Source organism: Rutidosis leptorrhynchoides, chromosome 11, assembly GCF_046630445.1.
Source record: "Rutidosis leptorrhynchoides isolate AG116_Rl617_1_P2 chromosome 11, CSIRO_AGI_Rlap_v1, whole genome shotgun sequence".
NCBI lineage: Eukaryota > Viridiplantae > Streptophyta > Magnoliopsida > Asterales > Asteraceae > Rutidosis > Rutidosis leptorrhynchoides.
In genome coordinates this window covers 151,051,542-151,066,210 of record NC_092343.1, presented here as the reverse complement: position 1 = coordinate 151,066,210, position 14,669 = coordinate 151,051,542, and the positions used below count along the sequence as shown (strand labels likewise).

Genomic DNA, 14,669 nt, shown 5'->3' with positions numbered 1-14,669 from the left:
ATAGCATAATTCTTCTTTTCCTTTTCGTGTAATTGTTTTCGTGTAATTGTGTTCTTTGTGTGTATTTCTTTGATTTGGTTTGCTCATTTTGCAAACCATTGTGAACCTTGTATCATTTTGAGATGAATTAATATTACTTGCCTTTCAAAAAAAAAAAAAACAGATAGCAACTAAAATTCGTAGTATGTTGTCTAACCGCTAACGAGTACACAACACGGGCCACGATGATTGGCTTCAACCTGAGCAGTGGCGGAAGCAGGAATTTTTTTCACTGGGGTGAAATTTTTTTTTTTTAAAACCTAGCAATTTTTTTTGGGCAAAATATAAAGGTTTTAAAGCAAAATTTGGAAGATTTTGAGCAAAATATGAAGGTTTTGGTGCAAAATATAGAAGTTTTGGGACAAAATATGAAGACTTTGGGGCAAAAGAAATCCACCGGAGACAAATTCGAAAAATCCAAAATTTATGCACTAAAAATTGCAAATCCACTGAGGGCGGCTGCCCCCTCTGCCCCTTCTAATTTTCGCCCCTGAACCTGAGTGCGAGCATATTTATATCCTACATCTTTTAATACATCCATCATAGAATATGCATCAGCATGTTGTACATTACAACATGTTAATGCAATGTTGAAAAAAGTAATCAAAGTCGAGATAGACCTTGATACTAAAGCTCCATCAAACATGGGAGTAAGTTTCAAGCTGGAGCTTTACACTGCATTCACTCAACTTGATTACAACCTTTTCTGCTATATTCAATATTTTCAATCTCAGTGTACCTCACAAACAAGCCTCCAGATTCAAGGTTAGATCATAGATGTGGTGGTATGATCATAAAGGCAACATAACTGTAATGATATTTTTTGTTAGATAAAGACAAATTAGAAGGTTGTTGCATTTGAAATATACTTTGTAGACCATCAATAGGTTCAACTTTTAGCCTAGCTTTCCTACTTGAGCCGTTTGAGATAACCATAACATAAAATATGCCAAGTTTAAAAGTAAACGGGTCAACATTGATGCCTATGGTGATGAAAGATTTCTATAGTCGAAACATGAGATCACAAAATGAAAAGCCAAAGATTAGGAGTCTTTATCAACAATCACTAAACGATTAATAAAAAGATTATGCAAAATGCTAGACATCACAAGTTAAGTTGAACTCCCTTTGCAAGTATCAAAACTCGTTCAAATTTACTAGAACGATTTCAAGGAACATTACCCCTGGTTGGACGACAAACATGATTCCTTTTACGAGCATGATCTTCATTATGGTGTTGTGTTCTACAAGAATAACCGTACCAACAATCTTCTCTTTGCACTGCGTCTCCTGGTAGATGCTACAAGCACAAAACCAAGATTAGAAAACAAAAACTCAACAACGAAGGCCAAAGAACTACACTACTAATTGACAATTCGTTTATAGAAATCATTTAGTACTTCATATGGATAGTCTTTTCATTAATACGGTCTAGCAGACAAGGTGTAATTATTAGTTCGCGCAATTCAATTATAATTCAACAGGTACTGAAAAACCTGGATAAAAACAGAAAGTTCGTTTAAATTTTAAACTATAATATGTTGAAGAGTCTAATAAAATTTATGGCGGTTCAATATATAGACCTAAAATAGATTTTTTTTTATTTTTGATGCTTGTGAAAAGTGTGAAGTTTTCCTGTTAAAAAAAATAGAAAAATCGGTTTAGGACTGATTTCAGCCTCTTTATAACGGATTTGAGTTTTAAAATAACATTGGACTGGTTACGAGTTGGTTTATATAACTAATCCTTCAAGTGGGGTGGGACGATAGCATTCAAAACGGGCAGGCTTAGTCCACTCTTTTCATGGACCAGTTATAAGACAGTTCGAAACCAGTTTCAGCTTTGGATCGACTCACATTTTTTTTTTTTATTATTAAGATAGCGTAAATATAAAGATATAGTAGAAGAAATCTACGAATGGTTGAACTTTTAACAAACTTACATGTTTAGGCAAGCTGACCCGGAACCAATACAAGAGGAACGAAACTAGCTTATCAAAGCAATCACTACACAAAAACAGCACCAAAGGAGTTTCAAAAATTATGATATTAGGGATACTTATGAAGTTGGTATTATTTTTGTTATGTTTATCGCAAACCTATTTGGATAAAAAGGCATAATACTTACTTGCACATATGAGTTCTAGCGGTAATCATCTCGGAGTGATTAAGTGGCATCCTTGTACGATCTGCAGCATTCATACATTTAATTAATTTAATCTCTTAATAGTATACCTGGCAAACGGGTCAGGTTGGGTCGAATTGGGTAACGGATCAAAATGGTTTTGGGTTGAAATGGGTCATGGGTCAAACGGGTAAAAATTTTAAATGGGTTCAAACAGGTCAGGTTGGGTCGGTTTGGGTAACAGGTCGAAACGGGTAATGGGTCAAAGGGTCAAATAGGTCAAACGGGTAATATACTTTTACATTTGATTTTTTACATTTATTATATTGTTTTAGTTATCAATATTTTTATTATATATAAGAAAAAGAAAATATTAACATACATAATAATTGATATAACCATTAATGCTTTCATAAATAATTGATGTATAAAATTTTATATGCTCGACCCATTTGACCTATTCCCAAGACCCAATAGACCTGTCTCTATTTATTGAAGTTTAAGATTTGATACCCATTTGACCCGTTCATTTATATTTTGTATAAGACCCAATAGGTTGGTGAAAAACTCATTGGAACTTTTTTTAAGTTTTGGTTTACATTGTCATGCTTAATTTTTTTCAAAACCCAATTGACCCGAAAGCTTGACCCATTTGACCCAAATTTGAGAGTATGGGTCTCAATTGCCAGGTATACTTAATAGCGACACTTTAATTAATGTGGCAAGTGAGTGGGTTGTGTAACGGATCTAAACAGCTCTTTCTTTTGCACAAATCACAGCAAAACTTATAATAGAAGTGTCTCAAATCGAAAGGCATTGTTTAATTTTCGATTTCAACCTGTCTAATTAGCACCTTACTAATCAAATTAAGTCTTTAATTTTACAAGAAAATAGCATTACCTATTTCCCGATTATTCAATTTTGTAATCCATTCCGACACAACACCATGCAGTGTTTTCCCCATTTGCCGTATGCATCTTTCAGTGATCTGAAATTGCAAGCAAATGTTAGTTTCAATCCCTATTACCAACATAGTACTTATCCTCTTAAATTCCTATATCTGATAAAAAAACAAAAATAAAATCCTTCGAAGGGAGAGAAAAACGAAATTATTTCATACATCTTGTTCATGACGGTTTTTTTCGTGTGCAACAAAAGGAATCCTTGTAATAGCCCGCTCTCCAATCTGCACACATTTTTAGATTTAATTGTATCACTTTTTACATCTAAAAACATGATACTACACAAAGAACTTCAAATTATACTTCAAATCATCGATAGCTTACAGGCTTAAAAGTGTCGGGAGCACACATATGAAGTGAGTCACTTCTCGTAACTTGCTGTGAATGCCAATACGCGCCACAAAAAGCTCGATCACACCCTAAGCCTACAAAATTCAAGGAAAAAAATGCTAAGTACATTCAAAACAATAATACTTGAGTGGGACCATCCCATTTTGTAAAGTGGGCCCTAATAATTACATGAAGCTAATAAAAAATTAAAAATACTTACAGTGTTGTGGTACATGCATATTGGATCTAGAAGGCATCATTCCTCCACATGCATGACATTGCAAATGCACCGTGTTTTGGTTGCATCGGAACCCAGAATACTCTGTACCTAAAACATATGGCAAATTCGACCCAGTTAATAAAATATAGGTAGATTTGGGCAATTATTTAACCCAAACGAGCAAAATTAAAAGTTTTAAAAAACTAAATAGCTAAAAAGCAAAGAGTCAAGTAAGTCGAATAAGTCATAGGTCAACTATAGTGTACTTTTAGTGCATACAACCTTTTAAATCACTGTTTTAAAAAATAATTGCTATCACTACAATATACTTTTGTAATCATATACTCCGTATAAGACGATTTTTTTTTATTACAGAATTAGATAGGATGGGAAGTTTTTAAGGTCAACCAACCCATTTTGGCACACACTATAATGACCCATTACCCAACCTCTGCCATGGCCCATAAAGCGGCTTCTAAGTTCAACTACTATTACAAAAAAATTGATGATTCAACACGATCGATACATCTTGTATAGTTAAATTGTTAATAATCAAACGGATTTCTTTGAACTTAGTAAAGTTGACATAAATAATACTATCACTTTTTTTAACCTTATTTTTTACAAAGGTATACGAGAAGAATGTACTAATAATATTAGTTTATTACCACATTGGGCACATGCAAGATCCGTGCCATTGCTATCTTCGACTGGTATTGGACGTGACCTTTTGCGTTGAGGCATCTTTCTGTTGTTAATAACCTAATGATCATGAAAAAAAATCAGGTATTTTAGGCAAAACTAAGACAGATTGTTGACATGATCAAAAAGCTTTATGATGACAAACAATAAAACATGTCACACAATGAGTGGTTTGACTTACGAGTGGTGTCTTTATTAGTGCGTAGGAGTTTAAAACAGCAAGTTCTTCGTCACTGCGTCTTAAGGATGGATCACCTTTCAATATTTCCTGCATATAAGAAGAAATGAAGAATACAAAAATTACTTATACAAGTAAAATAGCTCTTTGTTTTTCTTTAAATGGAATTAGAATTTAGTATAATCATGAGCAAATTCATTCATAATATTATATTCAGAAATCATCTTTAACTGAATCCCACTTGTTCCAATAAGTTTGACCCATTTATTTATACAATGAGACGGGTTGCCATTTGAGCTATTAAATATGAAACGGGTCTATTCAGGATATGCTTTTATCTCCGAATGGTTGAAAGGTGAAATCTTGAAAGAATAAACATAAAACAAATTGATAAAACTGAAACAGGTCAAATGGGTCCAAAGTTTAAAAAAAAATAAAAAAAAAAAAAAAGAAAAGAATGTGTACACTTTTTGTATGAAACCTCCTTAAGAACTTAATGCAACTATTTAGATTATTGTTGAAATCAATAATACAACCTGTATACTCATATTAGACATGTTAACTAAATATAAGAAACAAACATTTCTAAAGAGGATGTATCCCGGGTGGGTCAACCCAGCCCAAACCTTTTAAGACTAGATATTCATCCTGGCCCACTCATTTTACCACCTAAAGCTCACATTTTACCTCTTCAATTGTGTATAAGAAGTGGTTTCTCCCAACAAATTGAACAACAGCTCTGCAATGTGGACAAAGAACACTTGCGTGTTTCTCTTGCGACCTTCTCAACCACTCCGAAAAGCATCCATTGCTTTATAATAATAAAAAAATAAATAAATAAATAAATAAAAATAAAAAATTCTAAAGAATTAGAAAATTAAAATCAAAACCATATTTCTGAAGAGAAATAATGGAATCTTTAAGAGAATATACAAATCACATACCAAAAGTTGTGAAGGCAAGGGGCAACCGTGACAACATCATGCCAAATATTTAAACAAATGCTGCATTTTGAGTGCTCGGAATCTAAAGAAATCTATAGCATAAACAAAAAAAATGTTCAGTGCCAAATAACTAATTAAAATTAAGATTAAGATGTTTAATCATTGCACAGTGATATAAAATGTTGTATACCTTTAAAACCTTCTTGTCAGACTCGTTCATTGGCATCACTTTAAATCTGTAATTTAAATAGCCTTTCAGCAGCACATGAAATCATAAGACTTGGAATCAGAATCATTATTTTCTTCAATATATAACTAGAAGGTAGTCTCATAAATACCCATAACCCATCCCTAGTGTAACTATGAAGAGGTGGCAATTTTGACCCATTGATTTATGCATGGGTGGATTCAGGTTATAACTTATCAGTAACAGTTGAATGGCAATATGTACAGATATAAAAAATATAGCTACAAATAAAACTGGAAAATTAAGTCAAATGTGTCCAAACGTGTAATTTTAATGGATGCCACCTCCTGACTTAATATTTGAAAACTTGAATCATTATTCCTTTGGTTGTGAATGCACGAGATATTGAAAAAACTGTCCATACGTAAAAACATAATTTCTGATACGGGGCTTTTTCACATGAAACGAGAAACAATATAAACGCAAATGATGTGCATTTTTGTCACGACTATAAAATGAGTAATGTGGAAAAACGAAACTAGTTTAGGTTTATACCATCTGAAACAGGGCCAGGAAATATCTCACTTCCACACCTAATCATTATCGTATCTTCAGTTGGAACATTAGTCCCATCAACAACTATCATATTTGAACTGCGCATAAAAAAAAAAAAATTTAAGTGACGTCACAATTCAAAAACGAAATATTCCTTTCAGTGGCTATAGTTATGTGTAAACAGCAGTATATAGAAATAAAGAACCTTTTATTTTGTAACGTTGCAGAACAAAGATCAGTATTTCTTGTAATTTTACACCATCCCTGTTTTTCGAATGAAGAAACCTTGACCTCTGAATGTATCTCTACCTCATCTGACCACAATTCAACTTCTGAATATTTGGAATCTGACGGCACTGGAACATGACAACAATAAAAGTTTATGTTTATCGTATTGATATTTGATATCTAAGCTCTGAAAAAGTATATACATTATTTTAAGTTTTAACACATTGAAGAAATCAGCATATATGTATAATGATCCATTTTTCACAACACTACATCAACTTATATGATGATTTGATAATAACAACATTCTAACTTTGTTATGATACATATCATTATCATGATAACATTATTATCATTATCAAGGTTGTAAAAGCCACTAGTTGAGGACTAGCCGGTTGGAACCTTGTAGAGAATAATCGACCAATCGAGGACCTGTCGGACTTTAACAACTTTGACTTCGAACGATTTTGACTGATTTTGACCCAAAAAATCTAACTTTGACATAATAAAATCCGGCTTTTGACTTTTTGATCGCTGACTTTGATGTACTTAGGCATAGTAGGACACCATATCAAAATCCAGGCTAGTCAGGGACTAAGCGGCCAAGCAGGGGACTTCTAAATTATGAAGTGGTCAAAATTGATTTTTTACCGTATAGGATCAAAATAGTCAATTTTGGACAAGGATATTCATTTAGGTAACATGTGACAATTCATCATTGAGGGCACAATTAATAGTTCTTAAACACCCATAAATCAATCAATAATCAAAATCATACATGATTTAGAGCAAGAAAACTAAAAAAACGGTTACTTTTTGCATGCACAACCAAAAACCCCTTAATCTAAGGTCAAAATTAACCAATTGAGAAACACCAACAAAAAAAGTTAAGATTTTTATAATCAAGAAACAATCAAATACTCAGTGACAATTACGTAATTAGGTATATAAAGATTGTAAATAGGTATATAAAAATTGTAAAGATTGTAATTAGGTATATCAAGATTGCAAATTGATGCTTTTAACAGACAGTGAATTGAGAAAAGAGAGTGTATGGATATGTTAAATGAAAGAAGAATACCTAATTTGGACCAAATTTCATTGGAGGGATTTAAACCTGAATGAGAACTCTCTCCTTTTTCCATTGATTCCAGTTAAATTGTTTGTTTGTATGTTTGCACGTTGTCTCAAAAGAAGGTTTATTCTTGAGTTGTATGACAATTTCTTTCTAGATGGAGAACCGAGAAGAAAGAGTGCTACACACGAGTGTAATTTTGATTTTGAAATGGGGTTTTATTTTTAAATTTTTTAATTTTTAATATTTTTTTTTTATTTTGTTTCTTTTAATCTAGAATTTTTCTTTTTATCAATTCTCAATAGTAACAATTGTCCTAAAAAAACTAGGATGGCATCGGGCCGGGTTTGGGTAATCCTGGATCCAAACCTGATTAAGAAGCCCCGCCCCAAACCCGGCTCGAAACCCGTCGGGTCCTCATTTAACTTACATACTATCAGATTTCGGGTTTTTCCACGGGTAAACGGGTATACCCAATTAGTCATTCTGTATCTATTTTTCAATAAGTTACCAAATCAAAATATCGAAAAATAACTTAACTACTTCATGTCTAAAGTATTATAAAATATTATATACAAAAAGTTGACTGAAAAGTTTTTTTAAAAATACTCAAATACAAAAAGTATATAAAATATCACATCTCAAAAACTTGTTGTATATGATTTTATTGAATAAAATTATACACGTTTTCAAAACAAATAAGAGAAATCTTTCATACACTCACAATATAATACTAATACTAAAATTTTACATAAAAATTATTATTAAAATTTCTCAGATCGGGTATACGGGTATGTGAGTCGGGTATACGGGTCGGGTAAACGAGTTTGTATTCAAAACCATACCCGAACCCAAAAATTTTTTGTAACCATCCTCATACCCGGTCCATGACCTGACGGACTCGGGTAAGACCCGGACCAATTGTAACGGGTTTCGGGTTTTCCCATCGGGTACAGGTCATTTTGTCATAAGACATAGTTGAGCACAAAGATAGTAATAGTCTTATGGTGTGCTTGTTCGCATCTGAATGGGACCATTCAGCATTGAATGTTGAATCACTCCGCATTCAGAGAATCGGAGTGTTTGATTTTCACTATGAACCAGTAGTTGGTGCTGAACGAGAGAAAAAATGCTCTGAATGGTTCACCTCTTTCAATGTCTCTAAATGATTATGTACTACACAATTTCCCCCAATACCCTTTATTTCTCATTTCTTCTGCCATCTCTTCTTCACAAGATTACTCCATCGATTGAACTTCTCTCACCATGTAATTCTTCTTTGAAACCCTAAGGCCCCATTTGGTTGGAAGAATGTATTTTAAAGGAATAGAATGTGTCAAAGAAATTGGAATCCGAAGGAACTAGAGTTGATAAATTTCATTGAATGTGAACAAATATTTTTTTGTTGACATGGAATGGAATTCCATTTTATAAAATACGGAGTAACTAAAATGTTATACAAAAAATTGTAAGTTTCTAATATTCGTTTCATTTTTAAACACGCGTTTCGGTTTTCAGATTCGTGAGTCGAAGAAGCGATTCGAAAAAAAGAGTTGGAAACGCGCGCGCCGTAAACGCTCGCCGAAAACGCGCGCCGAAAACAGGCGCCAAAAAGCGTCGCAAAATGCGCCGCGAAAAAGCAAGTAGAATAAACGCGAGTCGAAAACGGGAGTCAAAAACGGGAGAAGAAAACGTGCATCGAAAACGGAGCTGAAATCGCGCGTAAAAAAGCGCCTAGAGACGAGGGTCGAAAACGTCCGTTGAAAAGCGCTTCGAAAAAACGCGTCGAAAATACAAGTAGAAAAATCAAGGTGTAAAAGGCCGTCGAAAAAGCGCGTCGAAAACGCACGTTAAAAACGTGCGTAAAAAAATGCGAGTCGAAAAAGCGCGACGAAAATGCCTTTCAAAACGCCCGTCGAAAACCGGAGTCGAAAACGGGAGCCAAACACGCGCGCCTGTAAGACCCTGAATTTTAATACATCAGAAAATGTCGGCAAAAAGTGTCACCAGGAAGTGTTCTCAGAAAGTGTCAGGAAAAGTCTACCTATACTTATGCATTTTCAAAATTTACATCAGAATCCGAATCAGCAAACCTAAGTCCCTGAATTTCTAAAAACTGTGTTGTCTTCGGTTTTAGTAGAAACGTGCGCCGTGCAAAAGGTGCTGGCACACAGCTTCGTGATTTTTAATAATTTAGAGGGGCATTTGGGACTTTTCACTTGTCGGTTTTTAAGCCACAAAACTGACCCAATGCTTATTTTATCCTCATTTCACCTCTTTTCACACACTTTCATCTTTAGAGAGGGGGAGAGTTTAGAGAGAGAGAGAGCTTGATTTGGAGTAGAAGGAGTTGGATTCTCACCAAAGCTCGAGTATTAAAGTTGTTCATCTCGTTCTTGGCTACATTTTGGTTGTTGTGGTAAGTTCTAACTCTGAATTTCATTGTTTGATTTTGTTGAGTCCCCAAAGTAATTAAGGATTTAATTATGACAAAATAGAATTTATTAGCACTAAAGTGTTATGTGCAGCCAGCACAATGTATAGACAGCAAATATTGTTGTGTCAAGTGTTTAGTATACTGTCTAGTCTACCAGCACAAGGTAGAGAGTATTCTTCAACTCAGCACAAGATGTGTACCCAGCAATTCAAGAATATCAAGTGACTCAGCATTAGAAGAACCAGTATACCTAGTAAGCAGCATACAACACAAGACAGCTATGCTCCATTACAAGCATAGTGGTTTCCTGAATGGTCTACATCAATCGTACTATTCAACAGAAGTAAAAGACAAAGCAGAACAGAAAAGGACACGCGTCGGCGGCTGACAAGTGACCTTACAAGACCACGTGGGAATGCAGAAGTTTAACGCATGTGCAGACATGGGTTATCCTTTGTCAATGCCTAGGGAACACAACATTCTATTTGTTTAAACAAATAGTGGTGCCAAACTGAATTGGGGTGTTCCTGTAAATAGCTACCAAAGAGGAAAGAAGGGAGTACGCTCTCTGACACAATTGTCCCCACAAGTACAGACATCCTATGTACCAGTGGACAATGGAACAATTACACGGATAATAAGACTACTATAAATTGATGTATCCACTATTGTAATAACTAGTGGTGTGGGTTTTATTATTTAGAGTCCAAAATGTGTAATAGCTTTAAGTTTATCCTCATAGCTATAATCTAGGTAAATATGTATCAACCAACTATCATTCCGCCAAGGATAGTTGTAATTCTTTGTGATTCAATCAATAAAGAATAAACCATTGAAAATTACCTGTGACTCTACTTAATTTACTTGCTTAAATACTATATCGTGTTTAACAGTTAAGTCAATTAAAAAGAATTGTATTCACCCCCCTCTACAATACTCATGTTGTTTATCAAGGGACCAACAGATTTGATATTCAAAGTTAGGGTTTGAACTTAAATTGTTGAGAAACCCATTTAAACTCATGAAGTGAGTTTAGGGATGCTAGTAATCGGGTTTCATATTGTTGTTGGTGGATTTTGGGTTGGTTGATGTTTTGGTCAAGTTTAAGACTTACAAAATGGGTTTAATCACTAGGTTTAGTGATTATGGATGTGTTGAAACCCATTCGGGTGTGTTTGGTTGACTAATTTTGAAATGGGTCAAAATTAGGGTTTGTGTGTCAAATTGGGTAAGATAAGTGTCTAACACTTATGATTTGGTTTAATTGGTGTATTAGGACCATTTTCACTTGTGTTAGTGATTATTGGTTAGTTTGGGCGCGGTTTGTGCTTGAAAGTGCATTTGGGTCGAAATTGCACTAAGTGTCAATTTGGGTTGGTTTGTAATCCACCCTAATTGTTTTGTGTGTATTGTGATAAATGGAATAGGTACATTCCATTGGCAAGTTGCGGATTATTTCAGTTGCATTCATCGAGGCGCTAAGGTGAGTGGAATATTTATACATGTATGTATGTAGTTTATTTACTCGTACGCGATGTGGGCCTTCGGTGCCACATCGTAAGTATTGGTGTTATGTCACAAGTCGTTGACTTATTGATAGTATGGGTGATGAGAACTACGGGTCGGTAGTGTATTGATAGGTGATTCACAAGTCGGTGACACCCCATGGTGGTTCACAAGTCGGTGACCCCTTATGTTGTGGTAGGTGATTCACAAGTCGGTGGCACCTCATTGTGGTTCACAAGTCGGTGACCCCTTATGTTGTGGTAGGTGATTCACAAGTCGGTGATACCTCATGGTGGTTCGCAAGTCGGTGACCTGTTATGTATTGGCGGGTGATTCACAAGTCGGTGACACCCTATGGTGATTCACAAGTTGGTGACACCTTATGATGATGCACAAGACGGTGGCATCAATACGAGTTGGACTCGACGTTATTGGTCGACTACAAGTCGGTAGTACCATAGTGGAGGAATGGTTAAGCATGTGTATGCCTTGTTATGTTTAGTTTATATTCGTGGTGATTTATATACTAACGTTGTTGCTAGTTGTATTTTGGTGAATACTAGCTCGTTTATGCATCATTTTCATGGTAATTGTAAGTGGATGCGTGTAGGTAAATTATATATGTATATGTATAAGTATCACATTCACTAAGCAATTAGCTTACCCTTTCGTTGTTTACATTTTTAGGTTCGGAAGCGGATTTGGCAAGGGTATGCTTTGGATTTAGATGATTTCCCTTTTGTTGCTTGCTTGGATTACTTTTGGATTCGACCTAGGGATGGGTAGTTTATCCCCAAACATCATGCTCGTAGTTTGTTTGGATATATAAACTCAAATGGGTCGATTTTACTACGCTGAAGTTATAAACGGGTTAACGTGGTCCCGGGGTTTTGTAAACTTATTTTGTTGTCCCGAAAACTTGAAAAGTATGTAATTTGTGTTATTGTAATGATTTAAACAAATGTCAGGTTATGGGAACGTGTTTGGGTGAATTTTGGTAAAAAGTTCTAGACGAAAATGCGAAAGCAGCTGAACCAGCTATCTGCGCGCGCGCCATTTGGCTAACTGTGAACATCAGATTGCTGGACTGGGTTCGGGATCCATTTTACATGTTACAGCGCGCCGCGCCATTGTACTGAGACAGAATCCGTTTAAAAAAAGAAAAAAAAAATGTACGTTAACGGTTGGTTATCGGGTTGGGTTATTACAAGTGGTATCAGAGCATGGTCTAAAGGATTTAGGTGACTTGAGATAGGCGCCTAGACTTAGACTTTTTGTATGTGCTTAATTGTTGTGGGACTTGTAGGATTACGGGTCGGTTCGGGTTTTAATTAGTGCCTTAGAGAATAGGTGAACTAGCTAGGCGTTGTTTATGTTATTTGTGTTGAACATCTAGCGAGATGGTTGTTGTATTTATGAGTTCGGCATGGCATGTGAGCGTAATAATGATTCACGACCATTATTACGGTTGTAAACCAAGTCAAGCAAGTGATGTACAACAAGTATTGAACTAGATGGGGTGTACGGATGGTTATATATATGTGATTGTGAATATAGATCGTGGCGATGTATGTAATTTTTTCATGTTGCGTTCCTAACAGAGTTCATTTCTTAGAATGAAGACGAGGAACGAACATGATAATGATGATCAAGGCGAAGACTCCGAGTTCACGGCCAAGGTTGAGGCCATTATACAAAGGCATCATGCGGCCTTTCTAGCGGACGTTAAGAAGATGTTCCTAGAGTCGATTGACGAGTAAGTAATCGATCTAATCAAGGAACAAGTTAAGGCTATTGTTCACGACGATAATGTTGGAAGGCGAGACTTCCATTATAAGAATTTCAAGGATGTCTAACCTCCAACCTTCGATGGTGAACGAGACCCACTCAAGAGTGCTCATTGGGTCTCCGATATGGAGGGGGCCTTCCGTACTAGTGAATGCCCTCTCGATAAGAAAACGAGGTACAGAAGCAACATGTTGAGAGGTGATGCAAAGTTGTGGTGTGACGCAAAAATTCAACTTTACGGTGAGGAGCAAAGTATGAGTTTGACTTGGGATGAGTTCAAGTCGAAATTCTTCAAGGAGTACGGAACTCCGGCCGATATTTCGAGACTCAAGGATGAGTTGCGTGCTTTGAAGCAAGGGTCGATGGATTTGAACACTCTCAAATCCACTTTCTTATCGAAAACCCAATTTTGCCCGGAGTATGTCAGGAATGATCATATGTTAATGGAAGATTTTTATCGAGCTTTGAACGACGATTTGAAGAACAAAATTAGCAGAGGGTCGGTGGACTCTTTTGAAAAGTTGTTTGAAGTGTCGAAGGGTTTTGAGACCCTTGTTCCGAAAGGAAGTGGTTTCGATTTTAGTAAGCGGAAGTTCAAAGCTACGATGCATTCAAACAAGAAAAGTAAGAGTGCTACCGAGGGTGTCGGAAGCGTGAAGATGAGTGACACGAGTGGCTTTACGTTCGCGTGCTATAATTGTGGACAAACGGGACATAAGTCTCGTGATTGTCCGTCGGGTAAAGTCACATGTTTTAAATGCCGGAAAGAGGGACACCAAAAGTTGGAGTGTCCCGAGTTGATTAGTAATAGAGTGTGGAGGTCTAACGTCGCCTGATTCAGGTACTATTCGATTTCGGTACCTATCTTTGTGTGGGTGACTTTTGGGTAATAAGTGGGTTTATCCATGTAGTGACTCGAACTTTTCCATGTTTATATATATTAATTGAGATTGATATTTACATGACTAAATGTTTCCAACGTGTTAAGCAATCAAACTTGTTAAGACTTAATTAAATAAAATAAGTTTCATATAGACAATTGATCACCCAAGTTGACCGGCGATTCACGAACGTTACAAAATTGTAAAAACTACATGTTGTGGTATATATAGACATATATATGTGGTTGACATAAGATTATGATGAGTAAGTATCTCACTAAATATATTAACAATGTGTGATATACATAAGAAATGAGATTACTAAGTTAAGAAACTCGAAATGATATATATAACGATTATCGTTATGATAACGTCTACTAAATACATATGTATCATATTAAGATATTGATACACTATATTTAACATGATAAAATGATATTTAAATATATCATTAAGTGTGTTAACAATGAACTACATATGTAAAAACATGACTACTAACACAAGAATTACGAA

The 14,669-nt window shown here is 35.4% G+C and overlaps 2 protein-coding genes across 2 annotated transcripts; one reads left to right on the top strand and one right to left on the bottom strand.

Annotated features, from left to right (window-relative positions):
• Positions 1-1,008: 1,008 nt before the first annotated feature.
• Positions 1,009-7,717, bottom strand: LOC139877227 (uncharacterized). The gene is made up of 15 exons (XM_071864645.1): positions 7,551-7,717; positions 6,447-6,597; positions 6,242-6,339; positions 5,690-5,751; positions 5,500-5,591; positions 5,243-5,366; positions 4,559-4,645; positions 4,344-4,437; positions 3,676-3,783; positions 3,450-3,550; positions 3,284-3,349; positions 3,064-3,151; positions 2,167-2,227; positions 1,982-2,045; positions 1,009-1,339 (listed from the first exon to the last, which is right to left on the bottom strand). Exons 1-15 carry the CDS (start codon positions 7,612-7,614, stop codon positions 1,208-1,210), a joined length of 1,392 nt encoding a protein of 463 aa, XP_071720746.1. The 5' UTR covers positions 7,615-7,717; the 3' UTR covers positions 1,009-1,207.
• Positions 7,718-13,463: 5,746 nt separating this feature from the next.
• LOC139875063 (uncharacterized) lies at positions 13,464-14,111 on the top strand. The gene has a single exon (XM_071862438.1). It carries the CDS (start codon positions 13,464-13,466, stop codon positions 14,109-14,111), a length of 648 nt encoding a protein of 215 aa, XP_071718539.1.
• The last annotated feature ends 558 nt before the right edge of the window (positions 14,112-14,669 follow it).

Coding starts and splice junctions, on each gene's coding strand:
- LOC139877227 (XM_071864645.1), bottom strand. CDS start 7,614: ATGGAAAAAGGAGAGAGTTCTCATTCAGGTTTAAATCCCTCCAATGAA. Junction 5,592..5,689: donor CTGACAAGAAGGTTTTAAAG/GTATACAACATT, acceptor TTTATGCTATAG/ATTTCTTTAGATTCCGAGCA. Junction 2,228..3,063: donor ATTGAATAATCGGGAAATAG/GTAATGCTATTT, acceptor TGAATGCTGCAG/ATCGTACAAGGATGCCACTT.
- LOC139875063 (XM_071862438.1), top strand. CDS start 13,464: ATGTTGAGAGGTGATGCAAAGTTGTGGTGTGACGCAAAAATTCAACTT.